This window comes from Olea europaea, chromosome 6 (assembly GCF_002742605.1).
Source record: "Olea europaea var. sylvestris chromosome 6, O_europaea_v1, whole genome shotgun sequence".
In the NCBI taxonomy this organism is placed as follows: domain Eukaryota; kingdom Viridiplantae; phylum Streptophyta; class Magnoliopsida; order Lamiales; family Oleaceae; genus Olea; species Olea europaea.
The window spans coordinates 22381018-22395437 of NC_036242.1; the positions used below are offsets into that span (position 1 = coordinate 22381018).

Genomic DNA, 14420 nt, shown 5'->3' on the forward strand with positions numbered 1-14420 from the left:
CCCATTGAAATTTATTCAGTATTTCGGAGTCTTAATACTTTTAGTTTGATGCCCTTAGAGTATTTTTTTATGCAGACATCATTCAAAATAATAATACTATTTGCTTATTTAATTTGACTTGTTAATTTATGTCTCCCATGATCGCAAGAGAAGCTACAAATTATATACTTGATTGATCGAGTATGTTGTGACATAATTTGCAACATGATCAAAAACTTATTGTTTACAGTTGGGAGGTAAAGTGATGCTTTATCATGATGAGATTTCATTGTTCTTATTTGACCTTGTCTAGACTTCGGAGATAAGATTAATGATGTGTTTTAGAGTACACTGAACGTGACCTTGTGATGACTTTTTATGACATTAGGAATACTACTCTACATGGTTATCGGTTCAAATGACCTAAATCCTGAGTGGGTAATGATTGCGAGCTAAAAATCTTTGAGGTGCCATGGACTATTTAGAAGACCATCTCAATATTTTGCAAATCCGATAAAATGATTTTGGATAATGTACTTGCAAGATAGAATCCATATTTGAGACGATCAACTTAAAATGTTTTCTAGTGGATAATCGATCCTAAGCTTAGTTTTTCGATGATGTGATCATTGGAATCTATGTTATGATTAGTCAAAATGGATTAACCTTATGAAAATAGAACTTGAATGACTACACATATTGGAGGGGCAAATAAGTCATTTTGTCGAATCCATTATATTGACAATCGAACGTAGGTTTACTAGCGGTAAGATGGTCGAAGGATTAGTATCAAATTGTGTTTTTTTCATAATAGTCACTTGACATGAGTACAATTTCGGTCCTTTATTGGAATGAGACGGATTTGAAGATGAGTCTCAATTGGTCAAAAGTTGACAAATTTGGAGACATTGTCTATTGGATCTTATGTCTGGTGATTACAATTTGGTTCCTCTCTCGGCTCTAATATTTAGGGGCGGATGCAGACAATTTGAGTTAGGGGACACAATCAAATTCTGTACAAATTGAATATTTTGTTTTGATTTTTGAATGATTCATATTTAACTCGAGAAAATGCAGATTTACATTTAAAAACATTTCTTTATTAATATTTTGCTCATCATTTTCATCTATTTGATTTTGAACAGTCATTTTATTTATATTTTGCCAACACAGGAAAATGCATATTTATGTTAAAAAATTGTGTATTTGATACAAACAATCAATTCAAGTAATCAAAAGGAAAACATATAACTAATACTTAATACTAATAATTAGTCAAATAAACATAATTCGTTAAATATAAGTTAAATTTTATGTAATCAATTAGACACATCCTATATTCACAAATAGGATAAGAGAAAATGCAAATTTCTAAGTAATTGAAATTTTGATTGGAAAATGAAAATTTATAGTAGATGTGATAATTTGTAGAGAAATTATAAACAAATTTTAAAAAATTAGAAGGATTAAGGTTTTGATAAAAGGTGTGATGAAGAGTAAGATACAGCAAGAGAAATGAGAGAAAATTCAAATTTGTTGTGATTTTGCCCTTGTTTGATAAGGATTATAATAAGATTTTTAGTAAATTTTGATAAAAGTTAAAAAGTTAAGAAATTCATGAAATATTTTATTAAAATTAATTGTTTACTTTGATTTAAATTAAAATTTATGTTTCAATCGATACTAAATAGGACTTTAACTAAAAATAAAAAATAAAAATCTCAAAAGTTGGGGGGTCAACTGGTCAAGTGACCCCCCAGGACCCTCCCATGGGTCCGCCATACTAATATTGATAATAGACTTAATTGATCTGCTAGAATAAATAACAAGATTGCACTAAGGGCATTTAAGATTTTTTTGAGCCCCTTTCTAGGGAGAATAGATGTTGTAATAGTAATCTTTGGAAAATTTGTGGTTAAAAAATAGAGAAATGCTACTTAGTTATTTTTCGGGCAAGGCCTAAAAGGGGAAATACCAAGTAAGAAATTAATTTATTCACAAATAATATTTTATTTCTGTTTCAAAAATATAATTTTAACGCTATTAGCCTCCTTATTCTGGATTTTATGGCCAAAAGATAAAGTAATCATTTGAATTAAGTTGGCTAATTTGTGTCCCAATAATAGGAGTTTGTTAAAACTTTTTTAAACATGATGAAAATATTTTTGGCTACAGTCTTAAGCCTTCTTCAAAAGGTCAAGAAAAAAGTTAAGAGAGAGTTAAAAAAAGGGGGTCTCAAGAAATTAATTTGCTAAACAGTAAAGTACTCAAAGACCATTACAAACATATCGTTTTAAAAGTTCTAATATTTTATGCCTTTAGATTACACTGCCCTACTTATTTGTTCATTAGAAAGTTTTAATGAATATATCAATACTTGTAGAATACAAAGAAATAAGAAGATTAGTTATTGTAGGAAGTCATATTTTATTTGTTCTAGATAGAAATAGAGGTGACTCCTCTTTACAGATCAAGAAACAAATCAGTGATCTCTCTATCTCTCAATGTCGGAGTTTCTTAATAAAAGATCTTAAAAGAAAAACAACAACGAGCAAGGATTATAAGAGAAAATAATAAAAGAAATTTCAGTAGAACTAGTTAAAAGTCATATTTTATTTGTTCTAGATAGAAATAGAGGTGACTCCTCTTTACAGATCAAGAAACAAATCAGTGATCTCTCTATCTCTCAATGTCGGAGTTTCTTAATAAAAGATCTTAAAAGAAAAACAACAACGAGCAAGGATTATAAGAGAAAATAATAAAAGAAATTTCAGTAGAACTAGTTAGACATTTTTAGCAATTGAACTTTAGTAGCAAAGATAATATAAACTAGTATAGAATTTTATAGAATTTTTTTCAAACTTTTTAGACATACTAAAAATCTTTTGAAAGACCTTATCTTCAAAAATTAATTGCTAGTAGACTTTCTTGAAATTGGTAGTTGGTATAGTAGACTTTTTATTGCCAAATTTATTGATAGGAAGAACAGTCTAAAAAATATTTATTGTTAGGAAAAATTTAGTATTCAAAACGTGTAGAGTTGATAAATCTTACAGTTTGATTTTTCACTACAAAAGTAAAATAAAAATAAATAATAAATTGAGTTCAAAATGTAAGAAATAAAAATAAAAATGAATTATGTGGACCAAGAATATTTTTATTTGTGTCATTTAAATATTTTTTGAATTTTTATATAAATAACCATTAACGTCTTGAGCTATTTTTATTGTTTATTTTTATAATTTTACTTTTTCTAGAAATTTTAGAGTTTTCTTTTTTAAAATTTTTATTTTCTAGATTTTTTTAAAGAATTTTAGATTAGATTTTATTTTTTCATAACTTTTATTTGTATTTTGTAAAATTTATCATTTCTTTAATTCTTTTAAAAATATAATTTATAGAATTTTATTTAAACACTTGTTTTCTGTGTTTTGAGTGTTTTCAGAATTTTCACCAAAAATAATTAGAGATGGTAATCGGGCTCGTTAGCTCGGGCCGCCTGTGACTTAGGTCGGGAAAAGCCTGAGTTGGCTCAGCTTGGGACTCGGTAGACCCGAGCCTAGGCTTGGGCCTAGCCCCATTTTGGGGACACGGGCTTTGCAAACTGCTGCCTTTTAAGACAGTAGTTTAGGGGGAAAAAAAGAGAGAAAACGAGCCTACTCGGCTCGGCCCGAAAAAAGTCCGAGTAATTTTTAAAGAATGTAGTTCAAACAAGGACTTATTGTAATTGACCCAATCTAGTCTTGTCCTAGTTGTAGGCTACAAATAGGTCACTTGAGTACACACCTTTTGAGGATCTAGGGTTTTTACCGAAAAAGGAAAGGATGCTAAGGGGGGGAGTTCCCTTTGCCGTTTTCTATTTTTAGTTTTCGAAAACGTCCAAAACGCATTTAGACACTCATTTTCGAGAACAATGAAAAATTTATAACTGAAAACGTAAAATGATTTTTTTTTTTCGCTTGGGCATTTTCAGTTAAAAAATCCAAAACACGAAAAATGCTCAAAACACGCTTTTTTCGATTTATTTTTCTAGGGATGCTAAGTAGTACTTTTAAAATAGTAAATTCACCAAGTTTAAAAATATATTATCTAGTAATATTAAGGATGACAATCAAACTTATCAGCTTGGGCCGCTCGTGGCTCGGCTCGAAAAAAGTTTGAGCCCGCCAGACTCGAAACTCGGGCAGAGCCTCATTTTGGGGTGTCGAGCAATGCTCGAGCCAGACCGTGTGGCTCGCAAGCTCAAGCTCACAAGCCTATATATATATATTTTTTTTTTTATTTTTTTATATTTTTTTTTTTTAAGGCAGTGTGCTGCTGCTTATTTTAGGCAGCTGGTTGCTCCCATGTTTATAGCAACACAAAAAAAAGGGGGAAAAAACACCAAAACACAGAGCATGTCCGGCTCAGCTCGAAAAGGCTCGAGCCGAAAGCTCGAGTCAACTCGGTCCGGCTCGGTCATTTTACTCGAGCCGAGTTCGAGCCTACTCAACTCGCCTCGTTAACATCCTTAGGTAATATATTAACTTAAAATTAAGTTTTACTAAATAATCAAATTAGTTGAATAAATGTCATAAAATAATTTCTTAACATATATTATTTTATTTTTGTAGCAAGAAAAAATTGTAAATTCACCAAATTTAAAATATATATTATATGGTAATGTATTAGCTTCAAATTATTATGTTTTACTAAATAATCAAATTAGTTGAATAAATGTCATAGAACAATTTCTTAACATTTATTATTTATTATTTTATTTTGTAGCAAGAAAAGATAATAAATTCATCAATTTTAAAATATATATTATTAGGTAATGTATTAGCCTAAAATCATTATGTTTTACTAAATAATCAAATTAATTGAATAAATATCATAAAATAATTTCTAAAAATTTTAAACCAAATCCATTTTCTAGTTTTCTGATTTGACGTTTTTCAAAATAACAAACGAAACATGTTTTCTATAATTCAAAAATAATCCCTCAAAATAGAAAGCGAAAATGCAAATCAACCGCACCCAAAGTTTCTTGGAGAATATTCTCCCAGATTGCATTTTTCCATATTGGTAAGAGTATTTTCAAAAGACTTTCCAATTATAAATAGCGTCTTACGCATAATACATAGCATCTCAAAATTTAGTTAAAAATTTATATACTCTACAGATTAGGTCTCTCATCATCTTTTATTTAATATATTTTTTGATTTGCCAATGACCTATCAATTCAAATATGATTTGAATAATTTAAGAAATAGAATGTTGAAATATGTTGCTTATATAAAGCATTGTTTCTCTAAAAGAAAGTATAGTACTTGGAATCTATTAGAACTAATTTTTAAATACTGTTTCTTTATGATAGAAAGTATAGTATTTAGAGAATCTCTTGGAGACACTCTAAGAAATCTAAGAGGGCATTTAAAGGGATATAAGGGAGAAGGCTAAAAGGGAGGAAGAAGGATCGCTAGCTTGGTGACTAGTGGACCACCAAAGCTCACTAGGAGGGTATTTAAGAATAAAATCCCATTACCTTTAGGGAGTAGGAGGATCCAATCTTTTTTCCCTTTTTTTTGACATTTTTAGTCTTAAATAAAATTGATTACTTTTGGGATTTTAACCCTACATCCAACAAGCACAACCACCTTTTTTAAAAGCTTAAGCTCGTGTTTATTTATTGTTTATTTATTCAAGTTTAATCTTCAACAAGCATCACTAAAATCTGCTGATTTTGTTTTCTTATTATTTTATAGTGTACACTGTATTACAATCTGAAACGAGGTTAAATTTGGAGCGATTGGCTTTCTTTCAAGTGCAATTTCTGTTTGACTAACTGGAAAATTGATTATGCGTCTGTGGTACTATATTTAGGTGTTAAAAAATATTGGCCTTTAAATTCTTAATAGTAGACAATATTAAAAACGAAAAGAAATTAAAATTTTCTATCATACTCAGATCCTGTCCACTGCGTGCCATATTATCCATGTTTTTTCAGCTAATTTAGTAGATATTTGAGAGCATTTTACAAAATGCAAGTGCCATTTTGTTGATTTTGTATGTCTTTTTCCATAGACGGTGCCAGGCTATGATGTTTCTGGTATCGTAGTTAAAGTTGGGAGTCAAGTAAAGGGACTAAAAGAAGGAGATGAAGTATATGGAGACATACACGAGAAAACATTGGATGGACCTAAACAGTTTGGCTCATTAGCTGAGTACACAGCGGTTGAGGAGAAATTACTGGCTTTGAAGCCCAAAAATCTTGATTTTGCACAGGCTGCTGGTCTCCCTCTCGCTATTGAGACGGCCTATGAAGGTCTTGAAAGGGCAGGATTTTCTTCCGGCAAATCCATCCTTATTTTGGGAGGTGCTGGTGGTGTTGGGTCACTGGTTATACAGGTAAGCTACTCTATATTCTCTTTATTGTCCCTATTGACTGATTCTGCCCATTTGACCATTAAATAGTTAATTTTTCTTATTATGAAAGATCGTTATACACTTATTATTAGTTAACAAATTTAAAAAGGAAAAGAAAAAGAAAAATGACACAAACAGATTTAACGTTCTATTTTGGCAATGCAGCTTGCAAAACACGTGTTTGGTGCTTCAAAGATAGCTGCTACTGCCAGCACCCCAAAGCTGGACTTCCTCAAAAGCTTGGGTGCGGATTTGGCCATCGACTACACCAAGGAGAACTTTGAAGATCTACCAGAGAAATTTGACGTAGTTTACGATTCAGTAGGTAAGAAAATGATATGAATGCAGTGTAAATTCCTTTAGCCGGTATAGCAATAATTTAGTGCAATGTCTTATGAGTAATATAGTGAATGGAAATGGTCTAGAAATAACTAGAAGATTGAGAAAATTATCATAATTGTCATAATAAACAATAAGAAGACTAACTTTTGTCCTAAAAATGGTTGATTGTAAGAAGTTGGTCCTCAACTTAAGATGTTGTATATGTGGCTCATATAGAGTTGAACACATGTATACTAAAATAAATAGGTCGAGGCCGGAGTGGAATGAGGGGAGCATAGCGCACAAGAACTTGTATACTTTTTCTTAATGCATAATCTTTTGACTTCAAAATTTATCGTAGTTTGAAAATCAATAAAGGGACTTTTTTTACATTAACAGGACAGTGTGATAGGGCAGTTAAGGCAGTGAAGGAAGGCGGCAGTGTTGTAGTTCTAACTGGGGCAGTCACACCACCAGGCTTCAGGTTTGTTGTGACTTCCAATAGAGAAATATTGAAGAAACTAAATCCGTTCCTGGAGAGTGGTAAAGTGAAACCACTTATCGATCCCAAGGGACCGTTTCCTTTCGACCAGGTTAAGGAAGCGTTCTCTTACTTGGAAACAGGACGAGCTACTGGAAAGGTTGTTATATATCCAATTCCATGATAAAGTAAGAATACTGGTCTAATTATCTTGGCTAAATATGAGAGCAAATAGGAACTATGTATGTTTTGATGACTAAAATGTGGGAATTCTTGTAGATTATTGTTGAGCTTATTGTTGCAACTTCTCTAAAATTATATCGTGCATCCACATTTTTAGATGTTGTCATAGCCATCTCTGTGCTTGCCCAATTGCCACGGCCATCGCAAATAAGTGAAAAGCTTCTCAACTCTATCATTCTATCAAGAAAATTATAATTGAATGAACCTCTATCATCATTTATATGGTAAACACGGTGAAAAAAGGGCCCGACGTATTTCTAGAACTAGAGTAATATTTCTTTAGAAACAGAATAATGGTGCGTTTGATTTGCTGTTTTCAAGTCGTTTTCAATTTTCAGTTTTACAAAATACTGAAAACATGTTTGTTCTATTATTTTTGAAAACAAGGATAAATTTATAACATAAAACTCAAAATGCATTTTGGCGTTTTGAGTGTTTTTAATAAAAATTATGAAAATACTCAAAATATGGAAAACAAGCTTTTAAATAAATTTCATCTAAATAAAAATTTCTAACAAATAAAACTATAAAAATTAAAATTCAAAAAATAAATTTGATAAATTCTAAAAAATAAAAATTTTTAAAAATAGTTCTGAACAAATAAAATTAAAATTCTGAAAAAAAATAAAGATTATAAAAAAATTCCGGAAAAATAAAAATTATGAAAAAAAAAATACTTCTAGTACTTAAAGATTATTTAGATAAAAAACCGACAAAATATTTTAAGTCCATTCATTAGTTTTATTTTTATTTCCTATATATTGAAATTAATTTATTATTATTATTTTAATTTTTCAGTGAGAAAAAAGATTTACCAACTTTAAAATGTATATAATAATAATATTTGATAATATATTTACGTAAAATTGTTATTTTTTACTGAATAATTAAATTTAATGGAAAAAAATGTAATAAAATATTTTTTAAATTACAAACCAGACCTGTTTTCTAGTTTTCTGTTTTGAGAAATAAATTTTCAAAATGACAAATCAAATGCATTTTTAAAATTCTAAAAACAAACCCTCATAAAAAAAGAAAAAAAAGGAAAATGAACTCAAAACTCAAAATTGTAAATCGAAATACAAACCAAACAGGCCATAAGATTTTTCTCATTTTGGTTGTTAAATATGTCTAAGAACGTGGAGTGCAAATCAATGTTTGAATTTAAATTGATAGATCGATGCATATTCTTCTGTTTTCAATGATATAAAAAGATATGTTTTATAGGGAAAAGGCAAAACTGTAATTGACGTAAATTTTCCTCCCATATAGCCCAATCCCCAGGATTTAATGTTTAATTAAAGAAGTAAAATTTGCAAAATAGCGCTATTTGGTAACAACTAATGAATGTAATAAACTTTTAAATCTTACACATTTTTTTGGATATTAAATTTCTAAACGATATGAACGACATTTCCAAATTTTTAAATAATGATCAAATCAAAATAACCATCGAGAATTGAAATGGTAAGGCTACGTGATTTGATCAATTTCTTTGAGAGTCTAATTTTCAATACTATCTTACAATCAAAGTTGTCGAAATCACATTGGAAATTTTTCTGTGATAATCAAGAATCTCCAAATCAGTCAAGAAAACTTGGAACATTAATTCTTCACATCCAAACACTAAAACTTCATATAAGAAAAGTGGAATTAATTGCTTATTTTTCATACTGTGGAAAGAAAATGTTGTCTTGGGTGTTAATACCTCAAGAGACAGACAAGTGTGATACAAATATACAATACTATAAGTAAACAACGTGGCCTATTTCAAACCAGCACAAGTTTAAGGAAACTTATTTTTGTCACAGAGGTTGCTCTTGACATCATATACATCATAGAAACTGTAGATATGAAAATCGATCCTTTAAACTATATGATCAGTAAAACTTATACCATTGAAGAAGGCGAGAGGTTATAGTCGAGATTCCAAAGCTCGAAAGAACCCTTCACGAAATCATAATGTCCGCCCTTCAAGGAAAGGGTTTTGTTCACCACTGCTTGTCTCACAAATTGGTACGTTAATAAGTTTCCAAGCGATATATTAACAGCCTCCTGTTTGGTTGCATAAGAAAATATAGAGTAATGAGTATAATCCACACTAAATATATAAAATGCTACTAACCAATAGAATCCTACTTTTATTTAATGAAAAAATATGTATTGGGTAAATAGTGACGATTTTTAACTAGTGAGTTTTTAATATAAAATAGAAGTTACGAAGTACATGTATGTTACATCAAATGAAATATAGCTTAACTCATTTCTTTCGTTAAGTTTTGGATAATTGCATTTTAGATTATAAGCTAGTCAGCTAGGCCGTGATTCGATATTAGGGAAATCTAGTGTAATTTTCCTATTTTTAACATGAAATTGAGTTACTGTCATGAGATGGCTTAGTTTCGAGTTACCTTCTCTAGGTGCGCGCATTGTGCATTGAAATCCAAATCGCCACGTTCTGCTTGCACCTTAGCCTTGGCAGCCTTACCAATTTTGACCCAATCTTCAATGAAATCACTGCATCATGAACAAAATGCATACGAATGAGTAACTACAAAGCACTCAAAATAATTTACTTCCAGACGAAAAATAAAGAGTTAAAACATTTTTAAGCATCTGTAATTTTAACATAAATGAAGCGATAAAAGTCAACATTTTCTAGCTTTAAAGGTTTTCAAAACAACGATGTCATACCAAGTTTGAAAGTTTGCCACATGACAAACAGTAATTCGTCAATTTTTTTTTATAGAAAAAAGAAAAGAAATAGTTTTCTCGCCTACCATTTTAAAATAAAGGCAGTGTCAAATTTGATGTAATGGAAAGGGAAAAACATGTTTGACTAGGGTTAAATCCAAGCCAAGCAGCTATTGGCACTAGTTGTTTGGATTGGATTTAACGCTGGCCAAACAGTACAATTGAATGAAAAGTGTGTACAAATGGCAAAATCCTTTTTAAAAAGCATTGTGCCCCACTATCTTAACTTATAAGTTAATGATTGTGTACACCCATCTATAATTAAAGATAAATTCAACAGTGCCAAAAGGAAATTAGTAAAAAGTACCCTTTTTTTTCTACTTTTAATCATAATATTAAACACAAACCTTTGAGTGGTACCATCATCTGGAATGGACATCAGTCCTTTTATACCTCCACAACAGCTGTGTCCAATCACCAGAATATTCTCCACCTTACATAATTTAGACGTCCCACATAAATGAGTCCGAGACAAATAGAGAAAATAAAAGAACTTTGTCGATATTAAAATTGTTCATATCTTAGGAATATCAAATTATAATGCGATTGATTATTTAATCCATATGCATGTAGGGAAAGGGGAAAAAAGACCAAACGTCTTAGGATTTAGGAAAACAAATCCCTATCAACTATAAATCAAAATTCATTTCTATTCAAACCAAAGTTATATCAGACGCTATTGTTATATTTACGTTGTAGAATTATTCCAAGCATGACTCTAAAATGGAAAAAAAATAATAAATAAATAAATAAATAAATATATATATATATATATCATTGTTGAATCAAATGATAACTCTTCCATTTAAGATAATTGACTTTGGAAAATCGACTTTCTTAACTAATAATTAGAATTTATTTTCTAAAAAAAAAGGTGTATGCTAGGTAGGCGTGTAGCAAAGTTGCACTATTGAAAGTGACATAAAGGTGCATATGGTAATAATAATTGGTTTTCTCATGTTACGATCCACCAGTTCTTCTCCCACAAGAAAGGAATCTCCTTTCCTAAAGAATTGAGTTGACAAGTAAAATTAAAGATGCAAATCCAAAAGAAGGGCTTATTATAATCACCTTCAGATGCAATACTGCATATTCAATGGCTGCCCCCACTCCAGAATACTTCGACTGCCACAAATCAAGTCAAATAATTAAAAAAATACTACTATTACTCCATATATTGAAAAACCTAAGGGTTTTTTTTTTTTTAATCAAAAGGGATGTGTTTAGCAAGGTCGACAAAGTTAAAATATTGATCATCGAGTTCAATAATGAGTAATAAACGAGTAGGAACTCATAACAATGATGAGGGGTCAATGTTACCGGGTCATATGGTGGAACCATGTTGGCAATGTTACGGACCATAAATGCCTCCCCAGGTTGAAAGTTAAGGATATGGGATGGACATACTCGGGAGTCAGAGCAGGCGAAGACCAAGAACTGCGAGTAAATCAGCGAGAATTAGTTTTCAAATCATCTTTCTTCGTATTTCCACCCTCATTTGCATTGTTTATATAACATGATGTACCTTAGGGCTTTGACCTGTCTTAAGTTTCTCGTACAAATCAGAATCCTTCCTAGAAATACAAAGCAAAATGTGGTTATTTTTCCTTCTTGAAAATGTAGACTGATTATAAAATGTTTCACTTAAAAATCATATACTTTGTTGACCATTTCAAACCTTGGATCTACACATCCACAATGACTTGACCCAATATTCTATTCCACATTAAATTATATAATTATGCCTGACGCTGAAATATGAGATAGTGAGAACAAATAATTGAGTCAAAAATATTGAAAATTTGTATCTATCAGGACAAGTAATTAACTGGGGACTATCAAGACAAGTAATTAACTGGGGACCATACATACCTAGCCCCAAATAAACTTTCTATATAAATTTGATACACTACACTGCTAAAAGAATTTAACATATAGTCTAGGACATGTTCGGTAGTGATTTTGAGAATTAATTTTTTGATCGTTAGAAGAAAAGTAGGGGCCATCTATGAGAAAGAAAGTCAACAATTACGACTGAAATAATGAAATAACGATCAAAAAAATAATTTTTTAGGATGAAAAATCACTCCCAAATAGAGCCTATGTTTAGCACATGTTTATGAATTATGAGAACCTAAACAATCAAATCACATATTATTCACATATTTTGAGATATTCACAACTATAACTCGGTAATCGATCACTTAACACTTTCCATACATGTGCCTTAAAGTGAAGCAAAAAATTTTCTAATGTTATGGATCAAGTGAATAGTTGCGTAATTATGTGATTAGCAAAAGATGGAATAAAAATAATAGTTAATAGCATATCCAAGAATCTGGCTACTTTGATGCCAATACCAAGGTATAATAGCACTTTTCACAAAGTACAAAACTTTTTTCATTATTCTTCTATTCAGGTAATGACGAGTACTTACTCATATTTCTCTTTCTTAAAGATCTCAAACCCAGTTCGGATCCTCTCAATCGGGTCGAACCCTTTTCCGGCAGCACCCCCCAACTCCGCAGTCAATTGCTTTATCTTCTCGGCGGCTGCCACCTCCAGCCCGCCTTTCTCACTGCAGTCAATAGAGAAAAAAATGGGAAAAATATTGTTAAACAAATACGCCGAATTTAGAACTCCGCGTGCGACCCACTGACGCGTCATATTTGTATTAAATGGGACCCACTAATTGGACCAATCGGGTAAGCAGCACAAAAACAAATTTTTGACGTTTGAAATGATCTAATAGAACTAATTATCCGGAGAGGTCATTGGGACAGTGAAATGACGAATAAGGACACAACCTTTTAAAATAATTCACAAGATATTATGATATACGTGGTGAGAATAGGAAGAGATAAAGGGTAAGAAAGGAAAAAAAATAAAAAATAAAAAAGCACAGAAAGCATGTAGTACTACCTGAGAAGCTTGTTCAGACCTGCAATGGCTTCCTCGTATATTTCGTTCGGCATTTCCCCTTTCTGCAAAATCATAGAATTTTCAGAAAAAGTTTTAACGAGATCGAACCCAAACTTCGGAAGAATTCTCAAACTCGTATATATAGATGCATACAATACAAATATACACTATTATAAATATAAACGTTGGATGCAGATATATACATCTGTTTATATAATTGCAAAATCATTGATTCAACTGTTGGATCATTGATCGTAAATTCTCAAAAATCTCCTTGATCAGGTAAGAACATCAATCGTGGAAACAAAAAAACTAAAATCAATATCAACGAATTACGAAATCAAACAAGAAAAAACATACTGTACCAGAAATATATGAAGATTTTGATAGAATTTATACGAAACTTGGAGAAAAATCCACGGGATCACTGTTAATTGTGAAGAAAATTGTCTGACGTGCTGATTTTATAGCGTGGGCTGAGAACGGTTTATATGTCTAATTTTGGATCATGGAATGGATTAAAGTATTGTTATTTGAACTTTTAATCATGAAATATTGAATTGAATACTGAAGGAAAATGTAGAGGACGGCATATAGGGTCTAGGTGATTAGTTGGCCGTGATGGACTGAATCAATTTTACACTATTTTAGTTAGGCTTATATATAATGACATTTTAACTTTTAATTAATGTATCTTTTTCGACTCAATTTTGTGTTCATAATGATAAGTCCTGATGTACATAAAATATGTATATAGGGGTGTCAACATCCTTCACATGGGATGGGGTCCACCTCGCGCGAGTCTCACCACATGTGAGGGGTGTGGATACTCCTATGTATACCAAGTATAACCCTTTTCATAATTTGACAAATATTCAAACGATTTTTATAATTTGGAGACGGAGCTCAACTTGTTAGTGACACAATAAGCTAGACCAATAGTGTTGAATAATATTATTTAACATCATTGATATGTCAGTACGAGTTTAGATGACACTAGTGATATTGAATAAGAGGTCTAACTGAATTGTCACATAATTTCACATTTAATTGAATATATGATATAGTGTCACTTTCTTGTACAAAAATCTATCGAACCTTTTACGCCATTAATAATGTTATTTAGCCTTAATATTAGTTTATTAGAAAATGTAACAGTGACCCCACTGCAACACAAAAATATAATAAAGATAAGCTTAACATCATTAATAATAAATAACATTACTCTTGTCATATTCAACTCTACTACAAGATTTTTTTGGACCGTTTATATATCTTTAAATTAGAACATGCACAAAGAGCTTTACATCCA

The 14420-nt window shown here is 30.9% G+C and overlaps 2 protein-coding genes across 3 annotated transcripts in view; one reads left to right on the forward strand and one right to left on the reverse strand.

Moving 5' to 3' along the window:
* The window catches only part of LOC111395273 (2-methylene-furan-3-one reductase-like), an 11411-nt gene extending 3881 nt beyond the window's left edge, over positions 1 to 7530 (forward strand). The window contains exons 2-4 of the mRNA XM_023021258.1: positions 6046 to 6369; positions 6553 to 6712; positions 7108 to 7530. Coding sequence (XP_022877026.1) covers positions 6046 to 6369; positions 6553 to 6712; positions 7108 to 7373 — 750 coding nt within the window. The 3' untranslated portion in view covers positions 7374 to 7530. The remainder of the gene's footprint in view (positions 1 to 6045; positions 6370 to 6552; positions 6713 to 7107) is intronic.
* A 1541-nt stretch (positions 7531 to 9071) lies between these two features.
* Positions 9072 to 14420, reverse strand: part of LOC111396178 (carbonic anhydrase 2-like) — a 22858-nt gene continuing 17509 nt past the window's right edge. The window contains exons 1-9 of one of the 2 annotated variants that reach the window (XM_023022518.1): positions 13474 to 13749; positions 13109 to 13170; positions 12624 to 12764; positions 11712 to 11760; positions 11507 to 11623; positions 11258 to 11311; positions 10534 to 10619; positions 9844 to 9949; positions 9072 to 9487 (exon numbers count right to left, since the gene is read on the reverse strand). In XM_023022518.1, coding sequence (XP_022878286.1) covers positions 9323 to 9487; positions 9844 to 9949; positions 10534 to 10619; positions 11258 to 11311; positions 11507 to 11623; positions 11712 to 11760; positions 12624 to 12764; positions 13109 to 13161 — 771 coding nt within the window. In that variant the 5' untranslated portion in view covers positions 13162 to 13170; positions 13474 to 13749 and the 3' untranslated portion in view covers positions 9072 to 9322. Of the gene's footprint in view, positions 9488 to 9843; positions 9950 to 10533; positions 10620 to 11257; positions 11312 to 11506; positions 11624 to 11711; positions 11761 to 12623; positions 12765 to 13108; positions 13171 to 13473; positions 13750 to 14420 lie in introns of those variants that run through there. The other variant, XM_023022517.1, reaches the window with a different exon arrangement.